Source organism: Lampetra planeri, chromosome 53, assembly GCF_965212315.1.
Source record: "Lampetra planeri chromosome 53, kcLamPlan1.2.h2, whole genome shotgun sequence".
Classification (NCBI taxonomy): domain Eukaryota; kingdom Metazoa; phylum Chordata; class Hyperoartia; order Petromyzontiformes; family Petromyzontidae; genus Lampetra; species Lampetra planeri.
In genome coordinates, this window is record NC_136159.1 from 2,632,890 (window position 1) to 2,655,725 (window position 22,836).

A 22,836-nucleotide genomic window follows, 5' to 3' on the forward strand; every position below is an offset into this window, starting at 1 on the left:
GTTCTGGTACCGTTGTTTGTTGTTGTTTTACTGCCCTGCCCAAGCTTGCGCTTAGTGTTGAAAAATCGGCAGGAATTGTACTTCACGTATTGATGATATTTACTTATTTTAGTGACCTGCCTTCCTTCCCTCTATACTTTTCACTCCCGCCGTGTTTTTTGTATTTTGGGTTGTTGTGACCTTCTGACCCGCCCCGACTGGACATGTGTGAAAAAGAGCTTCATAGCTCATCGGATTCCTCCAGAAATAAATAAAGATTCTCAATCCCGATTTTAGGGGGCCTTTCGGACCTGTGCCCAACAAACGCGGCAGGAACCAGAACCTCACCCTCACGTGAGGCAAACGAATCGACAGAGCGAGCGGTTAACGAGGGCTCGGTGTGCAAGCGTCGCTCACCAGTACTGAGCGGTGAGGTTGACCGTCTTCTTGAAGCAGGCAGACACGAGGTCCTTCCACGGAGTGTCTGGAGGCAAGGACGCCTTGACGTCCTTCATGCGATCCTTCAGCATCTCGCAGCACTTCTGTATGCCCTGCACACAAAGACAAACATCCAACCGTAAAGCCTTAACGGACTGTTGGGGCAAGTGCTGTTAGCTCGTCGCACCTATGAAGGCCGGCACGGCACACGAGGGGGGGGGGGGTGTGGGTGGCCAGCACCACGCCCGGCCCCCTTTGTCTCCCCAGTGGCGATGTTTACACCCCCCGCACCAGGTACTCATTTGACACTGAGTCGACCTAGGGGAGGCTCGGATCGGATGATCGTCACTGATGTCGGTCGTGAGCGGGAATCGAACTCGGGTCGGCGGGATTGAGGAATCTCCACCGCTGGTACCAAGCCACCAATGGAGGTGAGTACCTCCATTGACTCGGCTGAGGGCCCGGCAGGGCCAGGATCAGCGCCAATGACTCGTTCATTGCACAAGAGTGCACCGTCAACGAGTACACCGTAAGGACAGAGCACCACCACATAGTACACGCGCGTCTTGACTGGATCGTTGCGTGTGACCGTCAGCGGCACGGCTTCTGCAGTGGAAAAACTGAGCTGCTCTGGGTTGGCATGGCTCGAATATGGTAATGAGAGGTAAGAGGCGAGTGAAAACTGTCATGGTGACCAACCTCCACAATTGCACATGGCACAGATTTCGAAATCACCGGTAATTTCTAAAATTACAAACGGTCACGGGTGAGCAATGCTCTGAATAGATGGAGCTCACGTTTGCTATTATTGCATTTTACCCAGGAAAGCCAAGATTTGGCGTCTCGACACCCAATTGAGATCTTAGGCTCAAGCACACACAGCTGCCAGTGATTAAACCAGGTTATCAGGCACAGTGAGTTTAATGGTCTCAGTCCGGTAACCAATGCCTGACCAAAAGACGTAAAACATACAAAGTTTAGTTTTTTCACTCGGCGCCATAAAGAGGAACATGTGGATCGCAGAGCGAACACAAAGCAGAGACATCGTACCGACTGCTAAGAGATGCAAGTGGGCTTGGGCCAGAGACCGTCTCTTGATAGCGGCAATGGCCGAGGGTTGAGACAAACGATGGAGTGGGGCAGCCAAAGGAGGTGACATGCCCAGGAGGACGTCCACTCAAGAGATGGAGCGATGGGATCAACCCGTGTGCAGGAGCTAGATGGATTGTTACGCACATATGCTGAACTTCTTTCGCACCGTACGTAGCCAACCGTGCTAATCGGAGGTGCGGGAGATGGCGACTGCCTCGTGCATCAGTGGATAGAACATGGCTGATGTTGGTGATGGCTGGTGCCCATCGCTGAGGAATACATTTTTGCTCACGTATTGGATGGACGACGCGCGGCGAACGGCTACGCAGAGAGCGCGCGACGGGGGGTGCCACCCGCACGCACCTCCGATGAGCACGGTTGGCTATGTACGGCGCGAAAGAAGTTCAACGTACCGTACGTACAGTAAGACGGGTTTATAGGCGATGCTGCGAGGAAGGCCAGGGGGGCTCCGGAAGGGCACCGTTTTCACCTCATCGCGCGAGTGCAACGGATTGGAAATTTGGTAATGAAATGTTAAAGATTGTTTCATTTCCGCGATTAACCCCGGCTTTGTTTAAATCAAGGGAGCCGATCTATCGCACGTTTAAAAAAAAAATGAAAGCGCTAAATTGTGCGAACTGAACACGCAGGTTTTGTAATTGCGCGAAGTGCGTTGCCGCTCAGCACCGCCGTCGGCCGTGGGTTAGCGCGAGGATAAAAAAAAAAGGATGAGAAATTAAATTAACGATTCGGCAACTACAAAAAAAAAACGCGCGCACCACCTTCGTCTTTTTGCGGAGAAAGCCGTTACGCTGATCTATAACGCGGAGAGCTATCGGCTTCACGTCCATTCTAAATAACGGTGCCCTCCGCTGGGAAGCCGGAATCGAACCTGCCGACACTGAGCAGCCTACCGTGGCTGATAAGGGAACGGCTCGCACAAAGGCAAAGATCCCCCATGTAGCCTTCACAGACTGTTGGGGCAAGAGCTGTTAGCGAGTAGCACCTATGGAGGCTGTAGCACCTATGAAAAGTAGCACGAGGGAGTTGGTGGCCAGCACCACGCCCGGCCCCCGTTGTCTCCCCAGTGCCAAGGTTTACTCACTGCTCCAGGTACTCATTTGAGGCTGAGTCGACCTAGGGGATACCCAGGACAGGTTCAGAAAATCGTCACTGGTGTTGGCCGTGAGCGGGAATCGAACTCGGGCTGCCAATTTCGTAAGGGCAGCGCGCTAACCGCTGCACCACCACGCACACACGCACCCGCGCGCACGCACGTACGCACGTACATTACTGTCAAAGCCTTCATCAATTCCGGCCGAGCCGGCGTAATTGACTTAGTGGGGGGAGATGGGGGATTGGGGTAAAAAAAAAAGTCCCTTTAGCCACCGCACGTGCTCAGACAGCTAAAGCGTCCGCGAGCGAGCGAGCGAGCGAATCAATCGGCACGCCGGGGCAATACCAGGCCGAGCGCAGAAATCCACGCGGCGTGGAATAATGGCTGCGTTGGCAGAAGCCCTGGAATGAATCGCCCGCTGCTCCCCTGACACAATGCTCGGGGTGGCTTGCGCGGAGGAGGAGGGCAAGGCCACGCCACCGAAGCCGCGCGGCCGGTATTAGTTACAGCGCCCGAGCGCTGACGAACAAGTGCAGACGCTTGATATCCCATACCTGTCCTGCGTGCGCGCACACGTGCGTGTGTGTTTGCACTGGCGCGCTCGTGCGCGTGTGTAGGAATGTGTGTGTGGGTGGCGGTGGCGGCATTGTGGTTTGTCCACAAGCGAAGTGATACCCAGCCCGCCGAACGGGTTCAATCCCAGGTTGTGGGCACTCTTGAGTGGCAGGTGGCATCTGAGCGATGATCTGTGCCGACCTGCGACAACCTAACGCCAGACAAAGGTGGCTGGGCACGCACGGTGGTAGCCGGACATAACAACAAAAAATTATACTTTAATTTTATATCGCGTCATTCATGCTAATCGAATCCCATAACAGAAAGCCCTGTTATATCTAATTCCACCCTTAATCGGTGCTCACTAACTGCACTTGCCTCAATGGTCTATTTAGGGTTAAAAGCAAGTTATGAGCGTGCACGTGTTTGTATGTGTTTGTAATTATAGGTTCAATTCTTGGTTAAGCACACAACTGACCATCTGCATCTGAACTTGTCTCGTGCCTAGCCTAGGCTGACTCAACATAAAATGAGTATCTAGTGGAAAGACAAAGGAGGCCGGGAATGAGAAGTAGAATACCATTCCTCCACGTGTAACATCAGCTTTAATAGACACTCACCCACTGCACCTCCGATGAGTACAGCTGGCTACGTACGGTGACAAAGAAGTTCAACACAAGTACAAATGCATTGATCGTCTACCCGAGCCAACAGTTCTGTAACCCTATGGCGCACGCCTGCGATCCAGCGCTTTGGAGGTGGTTCACGCAGACCCCAATGGGCTGCGATGTAGCCAGGGGGCAGCTGGGTTCATGAACCCACTCGTGCAGACGTATCCCCCTCGTATGCCCGACCGGTTGTTTCCGGGCACCAAAAAGACTTCCAAAAAAACTAAACAAAACAGAATTTCCGTCAAACATCCCGAAGTACGGATCGCTCCCAAACAATTGCAGAGGCGGCGGCTGTCGGGTGCACAGGCGGTGTAACTGCACCGCCGCCCCCCCCACTCCCGGCGTGGGACGGAGGGGTTCAGGCGGTGGCCTTCGAAGAGAAATAGGAGCAGAGCAGGGGACCCCCCTCCCGTTTCATTCCCCGCATCCCAAGGCCCGTGCCAACCACGCTACGCCGCCGGTCTCGAGTCTCCGCCCGGCTTAGCCGGAGTATCAAGTGACACTGTTGTTGTGATTTAAGGAGCCCCGCCAGCAATATGATGCTGATTGTTACACAAATAAAGCCCGTGTATTATTATTAATAGTGCGCTCGTTGACATTGCAGCCGATTGTGGGTCTCGGTGAAGGCTTCCAGGGAGGAGAGTGAGCTCCGCAAGTTCAAGAAGTGTAAAGAAAAGGTCTCTGGGAAAATGAGATTTAGCAGCTCCGAATCAAGATTAATGGCCGCGGAAAGAGTACAAACTAAAGAGTCGTAATAAGAGAGGCTATCCTGGAAGCTGTACGAGTGTGTGTTTGTCCATCTCGTTGTGCCGTCGCGTGTGCGAGTGAGTGTGTGTGTGTGGGAGCAGTAGTGTAGCAGTTAGCGCAACGCGCTACTAACCTGGTGACCCGAGTTCGATTCTCGCTCATGGCCAACACCAGTGACGATTATCTGAACCGGTCCTGGGCCTCCCGTAGGGAGACAAAGGCGGTCGGGCGTGGTGCTGACCACCCACCCCCTCGTGTACCGTTCCGGCCTTTATAGGTGCTGCTCGCTAACAGCACTTTCCCCTACAGTCTGTTAAGGCTATACGGGGGATCTTTGTCTTTGTGGGAGCGGTAGTATAGCGGTTAGCGCAACGCCAGTGATGATCATCTGAATCGGTCCTGGGCCTCCCCTAAGTCGACTCAGCCTCAAATGAGTGCCTGGTGCGGTGTGTAGACATCGCCACTAGGGAGACAAAGGTGGCCGGGCGTGGTGCTGGCCACCCACTCCCTCGTGCTACTCTTCATAGGTTCTACTGCCTTCATAGGTGGTACTCGCTAACAGCACTTGCCCCAACAGTCTGTTGAGGCTATCGGGAGATCTGTGTCTCTGCGTGAGTAGGGGGAGCTGTAATGCAGTGGTTCGTGCCCTGTACTATGCATCCGCAGTGCAACAGGAATCAAACCTCCGGCCGTCGGGTTCACAGCGCAGTGCAACTAACCACTCTCTTCCCCCTCTCCCCCTCCAGACAAGGATATACACACATAATTCACTATATATAAACATCAGATGTGCATGAGACGTAAAACGCATTACATGATGTTTAAATTGGCCATGATGAGGCTGGGAATATATTTCCACACGGAGCACAAGGCAGGACATGTGCAGCGCCTGCTGCTGCTGCTGCATGTCCGCTGTTTATACGCGTTACACCGCTTGTTTTAGCTACGAGTATAAATCACAAGCGGTTTAATTCATCGCTTCCAAATAGTCTACGCAATGCTGTCGTCAACCAGCTGTTGTTCTCTCCCCCCCCCCTTTCCCAAAGCGATATGCGCAGATGTATGTATGTTCAAGTTCTTTTTCACCGTACGTAGCCAACTGTGCTAATCGAAGGTGCGGGGGGAAGGACAATAAACTAAACACAAAAAGGAATTACAAAGAAATGGGTTTTCAATCGAGATTATTTAAAAGGGCATAGCCCCAGTGGCTTCCTAATTTTGGAAGGAAGAGCGTTCCAGACGGCCGCAGAAGCGCATCTGAAGGCGCGTGATGCGGTGACCGCCGCCTTTGTTCGATGGCTTAGCCAAAAGCCGCTGCGAGGATGTAAACGCACGCACGTATGAATCGGTACCACGTTGGGTAGCACACACACACAGCGGTGTGTAAACCTGATGGCCCAGGTTTGATATCTAGCCACAGATAATAATACTAATATCAGTGGCAAGTGGTGGTATCTCGTATCGAGGGTGACTTAGTATTCAATTAATACCTGGTGTGGAGTGACACTGAGACAAAAACGGCCGGGCATGGTGCTAGATGGATTACTTGTCAGGCGTAATCGGTACTTGCTAACAGCTGATGATGAATAATATGATAATGCTGCTGATGATGCTTGTTTTGCTCTTCACAATGATAATGATACTGTTGATGGTAACGTTGCTCCTGTTGGCTCACTGATGTAGATGAAGTTGTTGATGATGATGATGCTCGTGTTGCTGCTAACAATGATAACGCTGGTGACGGTACTGCCGTTAGCGGTAAGGGGCACCGCTGCTCCCTCCACTGAAGTTGATAAAGTTGCTGATGATATTCTTAGGTTTTTTCGGTAAAGTCACGTAAGTAAAAAAATTTAAATTAATAAAAGTAAAATTAAAATAAAATAAAAATCACGACGTTTCGGAGGCAACACAAGCTTCCGTCTGCAGGTGGAACCGTCACAGCACGATAGCTGTATCAAGTGACGCTATCGTGCTGTGACGGTTCCACCTGAAGACGGCAGCTTGTGTTGCCTCCGAAACGTCGTGATTTTTATTTTATTTTTATTTTACTTTTATAAATTTAATTTTTTTTACCTACGTGACTTTACCGAAAAAACCTAAGAATATGAATCCTTGCAGTCACGAAAGCTTCAAATCTAGAATTGCTGATGATGCTGCTGCTCATGACGATGGTGCTGCTGATGATGCTGCTGCTGCTGCTACTGCTCATGATGATACTGATGATCAGTGTGCTGCTACTAACAGTGACAATGCCGGAGCTGTCAGCTCCATTGACGTCAATGAATATGAGAGAGAGGAGAGGGAGGGGGGCGACGGCGGGTACCATGCAGTTGATCTCGCTGCTGACGCTGCCCCCGGTCGCCTGGGCGTTGGGGCTGCACAGAGTGGTCGTAGGCCTCACGGAGACGACGTCGACCGGGACGCCGAGCTCGAACGCGCACACCTGGGCTACCTGAAACGAGAGGCAGGCAGCGGCGGCAACGTATGGCGTTCCGCGAGAGACGGGGGGGGGGGGGTCGGGAAACCGTTCTCCGTTCTTGGTTCGGAATCACAATCTCGTTGTAGACCGGAGGAATCCGTACGAGCTGTGAAGATCTTTTAACACAGATGTCCAGTATGGGACGGGTCACCAAGTTACAACAAACGATAAAAAAAAACCGACAGGAGTGCACCATAGAGAGAACGGAAGGCAAAGTCACTCGGGTGAGTGGGTTGGCCCTCGCAGCGCAATAACGAGACAAAGATCCCACGTGTAGCCTTGAATAGACTTTTGGGACTAGTGCTGTTAGCGAGCGTCTGTGAAGGCCGGAATGGCACACGAGGGGGTGGGTGGCCGGAACCACGCCCGGGTGATATTTTCTCCTGAGTGGCGATGCTTCCACACCGCACCAGGTACTGATTTGAGGCTGAGTCGACCTTGGGGAGGCCCAGGCCCGGTTCAGATGATCATCACTGGCGTCACCGGTGTCGACCACGAGCGGTAATCGAACTCGGGTCGCTGGGTTCGTAGCGCAGCATCGCGCTAACCTCTACACTACCACTCCCACACACACACACGGACACACAAAGACACTCTATCTGACTCCATACACGCACACGCAAGCATCGCACGATCCACAACGCTCACGACTGGATGACTGCCAACAGTTTTTACAATCGCGACACTCGCCGCGCTGCGACTCGAGCCACAGGAACTCCGGAACCAACCTTTGTGTTGATCCCTTGTCCCATCTCAATCCCTCCGTGCGTGATGGTGATTGTCCCATCTTGCGCGTAAATCGCCACCGTGCCTGCAAGGCGAAAGAATATCACAAATTTCAACAGCAGCGAGCCAAGCGAAGCATTTTCGGGGCTGGAGCTTCATAGCCGCTCGGGTTTTTTCCCGATGCAATAAAATGTCGACGCCAATATGTTTAACGCGTACGTAGGCTTGCACGACCAATATCATTCGCGATAACGTTTTTCGGGGTCGGACCGTGTCGCGTGTAAATGTCACTGTCGTAGGCCCACCGCCACCCAACACGGCCAATCAGTAAGGTTTGTCACGTGAACGGGACGTGCCAATTAGTTGCTACTTCAGTACCACCGAATGTGTGGTGCTGAAGTAGCGAATTGAGATCCCCCCCACCGCCCCCCCCACCCTTAGAGACCCAGAATATTGGTATTATTGATATTCACTAGTGATAAAACATTGAATGTTATTGATATCTTACATTTTTGATGTCGGGCGCTCTTTAATCAACTATAAATTTCCGGGACCACCCCCACCTTGGGGGCGTATTAATCCACCTCTTTCTTTAACTTGAACTCTAGCTCCTCGCCAGCCACTGCCTCTAATGGGGCCCACCGTTAACCATTTCGGGGTCACGTGACCGCCACTAGGTTCCCCCCCCCCCCCCCCGTAGAATGGCCACTGTGAACCGTCTGTCCTCAGTTCCACAGCCCGCCCGGTGACCTTTCCATGGTCAATTGGTCACCTCTCGACAGCCCCTGGCGCAGCTTTGCCGGGGTGGTGTGAAGGCCAGGTGTGGCCTGTCTAGAGCGCCGACCCCGCGGTCAAGGCGACGCGCCAGCAGCTTAACCCACGAGCCCCCGACCCACGACCCGTGACCAGGACTCAGCGCCGGACAGAAGAGCCCCCGCCGTGACTTGACGGAGGAGCGGGTGTGAGATGGCGAGGGGGTGACAGAAAGGGTAAATACAACCCGTGTTGACTTACAAGTCACTCTCAATCGCCTCTCTGCTCACTCGCTCGTCACTCGACATTTTTTTCTTTACATCCCTTCAATCAGCGGTTCTCAAAATTGCGGTTCCGGGATCCATCAGGGGTCCGGGACGGTCTTCCAAGTGGGGCTGTGATGCCAACGCAGGTTGATCCGGAGATGACGATAACGTTTATCATACCTTTTGTTTTCGGACATTAATATTTTACTCACAATATTTAATGAAAAAATTAAGTTAGGTGAACTACCGTTATTAAGTTAACCCTAACCCTGAGATCGAAATGCCAACCCAAAAAAACAACCTTATAGCCGTGTAAAAAAAGTTATAATTATGTACCGGTAATATGAATCACTTTGTATCGAGTGGTATTTAGAGAGTGAAGTGAATGCGTTTTCTCACCGGGGGTGGGGGGCCGGGTGGTCTGTGGAAATGTTTGCATTGGTTGGCCCGCCACAGTGGCGAGATGTTAACTCCCTCGCCTGGTATGCAAGAGGTCGTGGGGTTTGATCCCGAACCTGATGCCTGCTGTATATTCGGAGTTTGCGTGTTTTCCCCGTGTTTGCGTAGATTTTTCTCCGGGTCCTCTGGTTTTTCTCTCAATATTTAGAAACGCGCGTTTGGAGTATTTGGCTGCTATAAATTTCCACGTGATGAGCCACATCGTTGAGCTATCATCTGTGAAAGTCAGGTCGCTTCTGAAAATGAGCTACGTAGCTCAGTGGCGGGAGGGGGGTGTCCAGGACCGGTGGAGACATCGATGAATGGCGATGTGCGATGGATTGAAACCGAGGGCCGCACTCACACAAGAAGTGGCACCAGTTCCAGGAGAGGTTGTACTTTATTGGCACCACGGCCAAGCCACGTTTCTTCCAGCGGTTGTCAGCGTTGAATTTGGCGATGTCTGCCTGCCGCTCTCTCACAGCTGCCGTCGTCAGCAGATCTGCAAAGCGAGGGAGCGGGTGCCGCCATCATCACCGTCATCATCGTCAACATCGTCACTCTTGCTGTTGTTTGTGGTTGTATAACTCGCGTGACGATGTCATCAAGTTGACCCCCATCATGTATCATCGCGGTCATTGATGGCGTTTATTTTAACGACTATCATCATCGCTCTGATTGTTGCCATCATTGTCAAAAAAATAAAAACGGCCAGGTGGCTCAGCAGGAAAGTAAGCGGTTTGCGATTGAAGGGTTGTGAGTTCATCATCATCGTCATGGTCATCATCACCATCCAAGAATCATCATCATTATCTACATTTGTAACTCAAACTTTATCATCGTATCCCATGCCCAACATGTCAGCTCGCATGTCACATTTCCCATATCCCATGCCTAATATCTTGCGTCCCATGTCCCATGTCCCATGTCTCGTATCTTGTGTCCCGTGTCCTGTGCGTCACGTCCCCGTGTGTCACGTGTGTGGTTCCTGTGTGAGGGAGGCACGCACCAGCGTAGAGCTGGTGGATGCTGCAGTAGGGCAGCAGGTATCCCAGTGGGGTGACATCGCATTTGCTGTACAGGTTGAGCCTCCGCACCTCCACCGGGTCCTTGCCCAGCTCCTGCCCAATCTGCTCCATGATGGTCTCCATCACGAAGATGTTCGTTATCGAGCCTGCAGCAACAGTAATGAACGTCATCCGTCGGCTATCATTGTGATCCTTCGATTATCCTCATTATCATCATCCGCAAATTCTCATCAACGACCATTCAACAAGCTCATATAATTTCCATGATTAAACCATTAAAAAAGCGAGGTTAAGAATAATTGTCATCGTCGTCATCATCATCAGCAGCCATGGTCTATCCACAGCTGGATGAAGGCCTCCCCAAGACGCCGCCGCCACCAACGATCCTGCGATGTGATAATTCACCCATCATCTGTACATGGACTGATTTCATCACTCCGTCTCCTCAACGGACTTATTCTCTGACTCATTTAAAATAATATCCTTGATTGATCACTTCCAACTCAAACCCAGAGGTCAGTGACCCAGAGAAATCTCTAAATACAGACGGTGCAATACTGTAAGATAATTCATCGACCGATTTATGGATTTATATCTTTAATAATGTATGTACTCCTTTTCCTTCAGTTTTGTGTAAGTTTAATGTAACACGTTAGGTTGTTGAATTTTCCTCGGCCGCAGAATCCGGCAGAAGGAAGGAAGCGACGGTGAGGTGCGGTGGTATTAACAACATTGCATACCTGTCAACCCCTTATCAGTGCCTACCTTATTACAGACCAATTCAGACCTTATTGGTTACCCCGTTCCCCTATAAATCTCCACGTTCATCCCTACAAAGTCCCAAGGGAGAAACACAGACTAATAGACTTAAAAAAAAATGCCCGTATTGAAATGGCTGTACGCCGTATGGACCTGAAAACTCTGTACAAGAATACAGGGTAAACCGTGTGGGTTGACACGGTCTGGTTTGTGATTGGCCTCTTGCATTTGGACTTTAATTGCCGAGGAAAAAGGCCTCAAGAATAATTTCCAGGAGGCTCCTGCGTTGGGATGTTGGGCCAATTTTAGGCGGCAGAGTGGGGCATGGCGGTGACCCTTGTGCCTCGCAGCGACAAACACCTGGGTTTGATCCCTGGCTCGAGCGGCCAACATAACATCGCTGCCGTTGGACACGTGATGTTCCTGTGCCGGGCTTGGGATCCAATGTTGGGGATGGCTTCTGGGTCAATCAGGCTAAGGGAGAACGCATTAAGCGAGTCTGAAAAACGACCCTGAAGGAACACATTTCTCCCCAGATTTAACACATTTTCGACAACGGAGGCACCTGAAATTTGCAGCAATACCGTGGTTTAACTGCAGCTGTTTTTCAATGCAATGGGTTGCCCGAGATGCCGTTCGTGATAAATCAGCGGAGCCTCCTGAAGGAGGTGGCATTTTTGTCAAAGACGTGAGCTTTGAGCGCTAATGAACACACATAACTCTTTGGACCACGTGCACACAGCGAGACCCTTTCACAACTCCCAACTATGCATTTACACATGTGCACACACACTTCCAAGATCATTACTAGGTCATCATGGCCAATGTTGCTGCAGCGACAGCACCACACAACTGTTGTGCGGTTGACAGACAACCCCCATGGCTCTTGCAGCGTCCCGCAGTTTGGCTTTGAGTGGCAGGGTGGCGTTGGCAGCAGGGTGGTAACTGTCGTGTCTCACAACAAGGGCCTGCGTGCGACTCCTGACCCGGGCGCCTGTCTGTCTGTCTGGGGTTTGGAAGTTCTCTCCCTGTTCTGCATGGGTTGACTCATGCCACCTTGGCGGGATGTTGACTACCTCGTCTGGTATACATGAGGTCATGGGTTCGATCCCGACCCTTGACGCCCGGATATTTCGGAGTTTGCATGCTCTCCCCGTGGTCGTGTGGATTTTTCTCCGGGTCCTCCAATGTTTTCCTCCACATTTAGAATCGACATCACGCGTTTAGAGTATTTGGCTGCTAAAAATGTTCACGCGATAAGCCGCTTTGTCGAGCTATCATTTTTTGCCAAGTCGCTTCTGAAAAAGAGCTGCATAGCTTAGTGGGCCTTACCTGGTACAATAAACAAAATCGTTTAGTTTTAGTTTACTCCCGGGTCCTCCGGTTTCCTCCCACAGCTAAAATAACCTTGGCCGCAAATCGAACTCGGGTCGAACAGGTTCATAGTGCGGCGCGCTCACCCACTGTGCCACCACCCCGCCCCGCTTTTCACCACAAGCTCCGGGTCAAAAATGACTGGAAACTCAATCTGGCCACTGTGGGTCGTGGCAGTTGCAAGGGGGAGAGGGGGGCACCCAGGATTTCCACAGAGCCCAGCCCACCACCCCCATCCCCCGTGTACGTCAACGCGGCGTCGCCAAACAAGGCGTATCGGGTTGCGCCACTCCGTCGCAGCAGCAGCAGCAGCGGCGGCGGCAGCAGGGGAGGCGACGACGGCGGGCGGCAGGGGCGGCTGGGCGCGCATTCCCACGGCTAAAAGGCGCGCTAACAATCGCGCTTCCAGGAAGAGCTGCGCCACCGCTGAAAGGGATTTTTCCCTCCTTTGAAAAATTCCTTTTCCCGAAATCCGCAACGTAAACACTGGTGGCCAGGCTTTAGAGCAGTCTGCACACCGGGGCGGTGGGCGGGCGGGCGGGCGGGCGGCGGGCCGAGGGAGAATAAATAAATCGCACGAGCAAATAAATAAATATCATGTTCGAAGCACCATGTGTTGTTAAACCGTGTTTTAGCAAGAGTGATTATTCTAATTGCGGGAGACGAAAGCAAGACGCTGCTTTTGTGAACGTCTGGGTCTGCGCTTGGGGGGGTTTCCAGATTTTTTTTGTTTTGGGGGGGGGAGGGGGATGAGTAAAACGATCCGAAACGTCTGCCCAGAAGGGCCCAAGAGAGGCCAAACTTGTCAGAGTGGAACCCAAATAATAGGGTACAGTTTTGAGATCTCCTATTGATTCGAATCAGATTTCACAACGAGTTTGAAAATAAAAAAACGCAATTGTTTATGATATCACCCAAGCTTGCAATCCCTTGTTTGCCTGCAGTATATATGTAAGTGCATTTGTGGCCAATTTATAAAAAAAAACGTTACAAGTATTAACCCTGGGTTTTTATTGGAGCAGAGGGAGGTTCATGCGCATTGCGCAATGAACCCAACGACCTTAGTTCAATTCCCAGCCACAGCCCCCAACTTCACTGACCAGCACTAACCAGCGTGGTGAAGTATGGTCAATCAACCCCGATAACCGATATGGATGTGGGGAGGCCTTTATCAGTAGTGCGTTGACAAAGCACTGCAAACTATTATAATTAATAATCGTTGCATGTACACATTCAGTTCTTGACCGATGATATTCCGCGACGATCACAATGATGATCCAGCAATGAGAATCATTATAATTGATTGTGATTGGTACTCGTGCAGTGTTGGTGCTGCTGCTGTTGCTGGTAATGACGATGATGACTGATGAAAACCTGTACCTGGGGAGCGACACCACTGATGGCTCGGAGTGTTGGTTTTCAGTGCCACCGGGATGAGATGCCAGTTGGCACACTTGTACACTGCATACGAATGCACGCACATACACACACACACGCACTCTATCAATCTTTATTTTAAGTGGCAATATCGCCCGCAATAATCTTGTGCACCGGTGCCCATTGCAGCAGAACGGGAAACGTTTGAGGGGGCGTAGAGAGCAACAGGAATGAGAAAAGAAACGCGCCGCGACCTCATCAGCTAACACCCACTGAGCAAAATAAATTGCAACCGCGCTAAAGAAAGGTAAGTAGTGAAAAAAATTTGTAAAGATGTTTTTTTTCCCTTCGAAAATTTTCGATTTCATGGGAAGAGTCCCAGACAGATGCGTCTCGCAAGTGTGTTCCAGATTTGTTTTGGTTGCTGGCAGAGACAACAACAACAACAACAACCGCTATTCGCCACTAAGTGGCGGTGACGTCACCACGACGCTTGTGCCAGGCCATGTGCACCTTGAGGCCACGTGAAGTGTTGGCAGAGACGGGCACACAGACACACACACACTCCTGCTGCTGCTGCTGCACTTGCTGGCAGGAAGGTCAGAGGTGACAAGTTCACGGTTGGCTCTGCATGACTTGCTGAAAGGATGACGGTGGACGGCTGATGGTGGTCGTCGGCTTGATGACTTGCATGTTGCCGATTGAGTTCAGCGGCTGGTGTTCAGATTTCGAATGCTCGTTGACGTATGATAAATGCTTAAGGAATATTTAAAGTTATATTGATAAATTATTTTAAGAGCGTAAGTGGGGATAGTTCTTCCTATTTCCTATTTTCGTATTTTAAAGACTCGTAAATGGAAATGGCTGAACATCGCTTTGCAGAATGTCCCTGAATAAGAGGCTTAAGGACTTCCTGGCTAAACAAACGGTAATTATTACTAGAATCATTCACACCAGCAGGAATGCAGCTCTTAAGAGTTGATACAACAGAAAAACGCATTTCATCGACGTTTCAGAGGCTTTGAAAAAAAACAATAACACACGACACTTCAAACCCCACACTCCGGGAGCTGTCCGGCGCTGAGCTCCGGCAAACATTTGGTGTTGCCTAAACTCCGGGGCCTCTTGGAGCCCCTTGTGGGCCGGGCCCCCCCCTGGGCCAGGCCCCCCCCCTGGGCCGGGCCCCCCCCCGCCCCGCCCCCCACCTCCGCGCTTTTTGGCTTCGATCGCTCGCGGCTCCCCAAGCGCCGCCACGGACCGAAGCGACTCACCGTTGTCGGAGAAGCCGAAGCACTGGCCCACTTCGTTGTCATTGTTGGCGCAGCCGTTGTCGCAGTAGTAGGTGATGAGCACTCCGTTGAGGAGGCCCTCCTCGGTGAATCCCACCTGGGGGGCACACCGCGTGAGCCCACCGCTACTTGCGACGGGTTCGGCCGTCGCCCGTCCGTAACGTTCAGCGGCGGAGGTTTTTGTTTTTCGACATCCCGAACAAGCGACGGAAATGAAGGGGGAGCGTCTCGCCGCTTAAATGGGCGACGGGGCAGCGCTCGAGCGAGCAGAATTTGGAATTTCCACGTTCCCCAATAGTGGTGGGGTCGGTCTCTCCAACTGACAAGCAGTTTACGCAAAGCGGTACCGATTTAATCGACTCCTCGGGGAGATGATGGGCTGAGTCTCCACCAGACAAAGATTCAGCGCGAAAAATGTAAATGAACAACAAAACAACGAAACCGGTGGCAAAAGTGAGCGGCATATTCAGTGAGGAGTTACGAACGCTGGACAACAAGCAACTCCTGATTCCATTCAACGGATCACCAGACTCAATGTACAATTGTAACGTGTTGACATCCACGCTTCAAATGAAAGATCTAGATCGAGTTCAACTCACGAGCGAAGTGAAACCGAAGCGTAAAGTACCGACCTTGTACTTGACGATGTAACGGTGCCGTTTCCCGAGCATCTCCATGTCGTTGTGGAGACTCAACGAGCAGCGCACCGGCCTCGAGAGGGAAACAAAACGCACGGCGGTGACATTTCAAACGCCACAATTCTGGAGGTGGCCTGGTGGCTCAGGAGGTCAGAGCGCCGAGCCGGTAATCTCCTCGGTGAATCCCAGCTGGAGAGAGCTCATTACCCACAAAGTGCTTGCCACAGATGAACCACAACACCTTGCTGATCTCGTCAAAGGAGCATGAACCAATCACGCGCTTCCGCGGCCGTCTGGAACGCTCCTCTTTCCTATAATAGGAAGCCACTGGAGCTATGCACTTTTAAATCTAGGTTGAAAACTCAGTTCTTTAGAACTGCTTTTTGTGTTTAGTTTGTCCTTCCCCCGCACCTGTGATTAGCGTGGTTGGCTACGTATGGCGCGAAAGAATCAAGCTCATTTATGACAAGAGCATCGTCATAAATGAGGGAGATGATGACCGATGACGGGAGGTTTCTGTATGAAGCTCATGCATGCGAGACGATTGTCCGCTGTACTCAGGACTTGCAATGACCTGAGACGCTGGTTCGTGTGACGTGGGTTCGCTGGTTCGTGTGACGTGAGTTCGCTGGTTCGTGTGACATGGGTTCCGTGTCCTCACAGTGGAGTGGGGGTAGAGGTGGAGGGGCAGTCTTCGTCAAAGGGAGATGCAGTGGCAGATACAAATTTTAAAGAGTGGTATTTTAATATTTACCAGAGAAAAATTCAACATTGATTATTTTCTTTAGCAATGTAGGCAGGGCCGTCCTTAGGGGAGATGCGGGGTCCGTGGCGAATCCCACCGTGTGGGACCCTCCCCCGCCCGACAAACTAAAGCGGAAGTATTACTCCATCTGACACCACCGTGACGTTGAAGCGCGTGGCCCCCCAAAGCGCGGGGCCTGGGGCGGTCGCCCCCCCCCATTCGCCGTGACCCTAGGGACGGCTCTGAATGTCGGGCGACATTTTAAAAGCTTGACATTTTGGTACCGTCCTCCCCCTACCCCCGCACCATGTACCAGTTCCGGATGCGCTGCTGGGGAGAAGGCACGGCCGTGGCGACCTCACCGGTTCAACAGGAAGGCGGCCACCGCCGTAGCGCAGGCGACCGCGTTAGCGCCAAGCGCCTTCCCTCCGTAGCCGCCTCCCAGTCGCTTGGCAGTCACCGTCACGCTGCGTGCACACAACGCCCGGGATGAGCTCAATCGAGGAGTCAAGCCACCACCGGTTTGCTACCGACGCTTCATGCCCTCTGCCGCGGCTGCTGGGCGGTCGACAAGATAGTGAGCGGTGGGTGTCTGGTGAGCGATGGGCGAGCGCCTGAGCTCGCTTGCGAGTGAGCGCCGGGTTGCAGGGAGACGTACTCTTTGGCGCGGAGGCCCACGGCCTCAGCGATGCCCTGCTGGGCCAGGTCGAGCCACTGGTGCGACGCCTGCACCTCGAGCCCCACGTCTGTGGGGACGCAGCGGCACACCTGCACCACACGGACACACGGACGGCATGGTTAGCCTAAGCACCCCTGCACCACACGGACACACGGGCGGCACGGTTAGCCCAGGCACACCTGCACCACACGGACACACAGACGGCACGGTTAACACCAGCACACATCCGTACCACACGGACATGTGGGCGGTGCAGTTAGCCCAGTGCACGTGCAACAAACTCCGAGGGGGAATGCGTGCGGCTTTGGGTGGGCGGATTGTACGGCTTGTGGATTAACCGCATTTGGATAAATGGAAACATGGTACTTTCCACGCGTACTCGCGACTGTTGTGTGTGGATGCTTTCCAATGTTCGTCCAAAAGTTTCATTGAGCATTAAGGCATCGGTGCTTAACTCCTGTTTGTTTACAGCCTATAACGGGCAGAGGGGGGGGGGGGTAGCTTCATCCATAGGACAACCACTGTTGACTTCTCCACAATGCTGTACCTATTTTATCGGCCACGGCGGGCATGATGAGCTTCGTGACCCTCTGTTATTAGCCACTCCTCAGTCGCGACTTAGTGACGGATCACTTTGAGCGGCAACGAAAGCAGCAACGATACTATTCAACTTTTCACCTCCATTCTACGCGGACAAAGACAGTGGACACATTTTTTTAAGCGAATGCGCATGATCCGCGTTCGAGTGCAGCCTGTGTGCAATCCTCAATGTAAGCCTCTGCTGCCGCCTGATGAGGCTGGTGGTAATTACCGGCGAAACGTCACGGCACTCGAATTGTGAATGTCGTTTACTCTCCAACACGCCGGTGTGCTGAACAAGTAACTAATGTGCATGTTTTGTCTGCGTGACAAACCTTACTAATTGGCTGCGGGTTTAACGGCTGTTGCCCCGACACTCACTGCCCCTAGCAAGGATGCGAGCCACAAGTCACCACTGCCGAACTGCGTCCCACCGTCTGCTCCGGGATTTTCCCCCTTGGTCGCTGGACTCGTGGAAACAGCTCCGATGCCTTTGTGAGTAGCCGCCCCCCCCCCACCCTGGCCTCCGTCCTGCAAACCTGTTCTACTCAACGTAACATTTCTCTAACTGTTCAATAACGGTTGTGAGTTCCAACAGCTGTAAGCTGTAATAATTCACCTCAAGTAAGAATGCGTTTGGAGAAAATGTGTTTTTTTGTTGCCTGCGTTATTGCTGTACAAAATTATTATTATTTTCCTTCGCCTGTCCTTATGGTGTTTCGCGAGTTTCCTTGACGCTGCGAGGGAAGTCGGCCCGAGTCTGTGCACGTTAGACCGCCACTCCGACATCTGGCAGCGATTTACGATTCGGACTGCACACAAGCGGCCGGCAAAAAAAGAGACTCACCGGGAAATCACCGGTGCCAGGATTTATTTGCCGACTAGCAGCGCGTCCCATGCCGAGCCATCGCTCCAGCAACACGGACATTTTTTTATTTTTCACTCAATCCCAAGGGAGAGGACTTAACTTCAAGTGCAGACCTACCTCACGGACAAATCCACCTGGGTGGTGATACAACTCGGCCCGTCGGCCTTTCCACCGTCGATAGAATGACAACTCGTTGTTAGCCTTGGCCAGGAAAAAAACTGAGGTCGTTGGGCTCATAGTGCATTGTGCTGATTGCAGTGCTACCGCTCCATCGCCCCCACCCCCCACCAATCTCGTTATGCTCCTTCACCAAAACGCTTACGGCTGAATGTGACGACATGTTGAACTTATCAGAATATATGAAGACATCTCTGGGTGCAGATAGGAAAAGTACGGTTTCAGGGCAGACCCTGGGAGGTCAGATGTCCGCGAGAGGAAGTCTGTGTGGGTCAGACGTCAACTGCACAGCATACGCTGGGAGCGAGCAGAAGGAAGGGAACAACGTCAAGGTGTGGTGGCGTCAAACCGAACTAGGCCGTGACAGCCTCTTGATGTTGCGTCTCAAAATCGGCTCCCGTGGATCGGCCCAACTGCGCGCCCGATGCGCCGCAGTCGCTGTCCGGAAAAAAGTGAGGTGATGCACTGAACACGTCGCTCGTAAGCCAGGGACGACGGGCGGTGGTCAATAGTAAACGTCGTAGTGGCAACCAAAGGGGAGGGAACGTGGCCCGTGAGTCCGTCCGTCCATCGCAGAGATACCGGGCGTCTGTGAGAAAAAGAGAGTTTCGTGGCCCATCGGATTCCTCCAGTCGTAAATAAAGATTCTGATTCTGAAATAAAGATTCGGACTCCAATTCTGAGATAGAGCGACGAACTCCACTCGCACACAGAGAGGCTAGATAAGATTTGTCACATCGCAGGGCCGTAAGATGGCAACGACTTGAAAAAGCCTTCAACCAGCAGTGAAGAGATAATGGCTGCTGCTGATGATGATAACGATGGTTACAGGTTGCTCAGTGGTTCAGGGCTCAAGTGACATCCTAACAGGTTTTAGGCCTAGCTGCAGTCGAGGCCTTCATCCAGCAGTAGATTGATCATGGCTGAGGATGATGATGATGACGACGACGACGACGACGATGACGACGCATCACCACGACGACGCATCACCACGACGACGCATCACCACGACGATGCATCACCACGACGACGCATCACCACGACGTCGCTCAGCACGCTCGCCTGCGTCTCCATGTAGAAGTGGTACTGGTCGCCGGCGCGGATGTCCCCCTCGATCACACGGGCCGACTTGGCGAGCGCCGCCTCGGCGTCGCCCACCACCAGATCGTCCGCAGGGCTCGGCCACAGCGACCCGGCGGCGATGGCGTCGTCCACGGTGAGCACCGGAGCGCGCTGCTCTGTGTATGTCGCCGACACGGCCTTCGCCATCGCCTCGGCCGCCCCGCGGGACTCTGAGCGGACGAAACGACGACGCGCGTCGACGCGCGCGGTTAACGCTCGCCCGCGGAGAGCTGTCGACGAGCGGGCAGCGGCCGTCTTCAGCCGAGAGTTGCCCAGCGAAATGAACAAAAATTTATTCACATCATTATGAGTACGTGTGTGTATGGTGAACTTCTTTCGCGCCGTGTGTAGCCAATGGCGCTAATCGGAGGTGCGGCGTTTGAAGCCGTTGTTGTTGGGATCTAGCAGATCGGCTCATTTAATTCACATCTGGCCAGTCAAGTCAAGTCGATTTCAGTTTTGCTTACACACGCGGTGCTTCTCCGTACTGGCGCAAATCTGCCACTCAAAGCACCATCTCATTAATACTCAAACATATAAATAGAACATTCTATGCAATGAGAAACAAATATATAGACCATCTAATATAAATATGCTGTCAGCGGCACTGCCACTACAGTGGGATTGGCGAGGGGTAGAAATGTGGAATATTATTTATTTTCAACCTCACCCTATGCAATGTTGGATATGGAGATTTTGAAGAACAGTATTCTGAATTCAAATATGGCATCATATTTTGGATAACTCAATTTCCGGCGTACTTTTTGGAATAGCGTTATATCAAAGCCAATATATATCGTGGATGAACCTTGCTACCTATTACTGATTCGTAATATAATTGCTTGAGGATATGAAGTTAAATATTTGAAGAGTCCGTACCGGCCACACACAGCGCGATAGACTGGCCCGTGTAGAGCACTTGGCTGGAGCAAAAGATCTCTTCCTGGAGGAACTGTGAAGGCATTGTGGAATTACGACCTCCTGGCGGGATGTCAGCGGCCGTTATCACCTGGATGGAGCACACATTGCAAAGCGATCAAACGCGTCGGGCGTGAAGACAACATTTACTACGGACACGCACGTTCTTAATGTATGCTGCCGTAGTGTGACGGTCAGCACAATGGACATGCGATACGAAGGTCGCCGGTTCGATCTCACCACAGGGAGAACCTGCAAACTCCAAATACACAAGCGTCAGGGTCGGGATGGAACCCACGACCTCCCGTACACCAGGCGAGGCGGTTAACGTCTCGTCGCCGTGCCAAGATGCTCACTGTGCTGGAGTGGTGGTGCAGCGGTTAGCACCGTGAACCCGATGACCCGAGATCCATACCCGGCCACAGCAAACACCGGTGGCAAGCGATATCTGAAACCGGTCCTGGGTCCCCCACCTTCACGAACCCACGCTGAACGGAGCGGTGAAGTAGAGTAACAACAACCCCCCATGACCAACGTGGCATAGGGGGAGGCCTTCATCCCACAGGAGATTGAAAAGGGCTGCAAATTTAAATAAATAAGAAACAGCTGCTGTCATTGTAATACTCTTCTCACCATGCTGTACTCTTAGCACAAAAAGTAATCTGCTTTGTTTATGTAATAAAACGTCAGGATGCTGGCTATTGTGAGTTTTTTTTTATTCTCTAGGATTTCTAAGATATTCTGACCTTGGTTTGGGTGTGCTATGTTATTTTTTTGCGAGGGGCAATAGAAAAGTATGTTTTGCTGTTGCCTTGTACATCGTTGTGAGACGCAGTTGTGCATGAACGACGCAATATAAAATAGAATCATGATTATTAATAGGAGCACAGATCGAAAAGTTAAAGCAATTTTAAATCAACTGTGTCAGTCTTCTGCATTCGCTAACTTTAGTCCGCCGTTTCGATTCAACTCAACATTTAAATGTCGCGCGGAAAAATCCGCGTAGCCAGCAACCCAGCCAGCTCTGGTGGTAATGGCCCGCAGGCACTAATAATCGAGTTATCGTTGGCACGGGAAAAGAGTCCAGCCAGCAGCCAGCGAGAAAACTGGAGGCAAAGATTGTGTTTTAATAGCGGTATGATTATGACGCATTCTTGATGTCACTGGTGCACGTCCGCTGGGTGGGCGTGCGTCTCGCTTTGTAAAATTATATATTACCTGGATAATCCCTCGAGATTGAACATCTCATTTGCAAGGGTGTCTAGGGTGTCATATGACACGTGCGTAGCACAGGTGTGACGATTTGTAGCTATGCCCCAGCAGGGCAGCACTGTGGTTAAAGCCCCGATATGTAAATGAAGGAGATCCTAGGTTCGAATTAGGTTTTGAGTCACCAATGATTAGATCTTACTGGACATCTTTGAAAAGGGGCCTTATAGATCATCGGATTCCTCCAGTACAAATACACATTCTGGTCCTACTCTGAAATTGGCTTCTCGCCAATGACTGCGCCAAAAGAAAATCGTACAAATACTGTGATGGCATTTTCCAGCTCTCAGAACGGAACACTGTGGTACTGGGTTGGTGGGTGCCACCGCGCGATATAAGAGCATGGATATAAGAGGTCCACTGAAGAGACATCAGGAAGTCATTCTGTGGCACCAGCTGCTTTCCAAAAGCTAGGCGATGCACTGCTCCGCCGCAAGAGTTTCTAAACGGGGACGTCTTTAGCTCACGACATGGCTACAATTGCACATTTGATATTTAAGCAAAAAAAAAATGCAATTACAGTTCTGGCACATTTACTCTAGGGGGTAGGGAGGGGGGTTAAAATATATTTTTTTCGAAGCTATCACGCTTCAATAGACGTAAAAAAAGGGTTAGAGACACGAAGGCGCACATGTGGTAAGAACAGCGGGAGACATTTCTTGAAATTACCTTCACTCAAAAAACACGGCAGAAAAAAACAACTCGTACGGGCGACCTCGTTGTATCATGCTGAGCACATTTACCAACTGACGG

General features: G+C 51.7%; 1 protein-coding gene across 4 annotated transcripts in view; it reads right to left on the reverse strand.

Annotated features, from left to right (window-relative positions):
• The window catches only part of LOC144734835 (xanthine dehydrogenase-like), an 89,522-nt gene that overhangs the window by 25,776 nt on the left and 40,910 nt on the right, over nt 1-22,836 (reverse strand). For all 4 annotated transcript variants that reach the window (XM_078617240.1, XM_078617238.1, XM_078617239.1 and 1 more), the window contains 12 exons: nt 20,776-20,905; nt 19,837-20,066; nt 17,130-17,239; nt 16,834-16,938; nt 15,721-15,799; nt 15,071-15,185; nt 13,803-13,883; nt 10,271-10,435; nt 9,626-9,763; nt 7,807-7,889; nt 6,923-7,051; nt 397-530 (listed from right to left, as the gene is read on the reverse strand). In XM_078617240.1, coding sequence (XP_078473366.1) covers nt 397-530; nt 6,923-7,051; nt 7,807-7,889; nt 9,626-9,763; nt 10,271-10,435; nt 13,803-13,883; nt 15,071-15,185; nt 15,721-15,799; nt 16,834-16,938; nt 17,130-17,239; nt 19,837-20,066; nt 20,776-20,905 — 1,499 coding nt within the window. The remainder of the gene's footprint in view (nt 1-396; nt 531-6,922; nt 7,052-7,806; nt 7,890-9,625; nt 9,764-10,270; nt 10,436-13,802; nt 13,884-15,070; nt 15,186-15,720; nt 15,800-16,833; nt 16,939-17,129; nt 17,240-19,836; nt 20,067-20,775; nt 20,906-22,836) is intronic.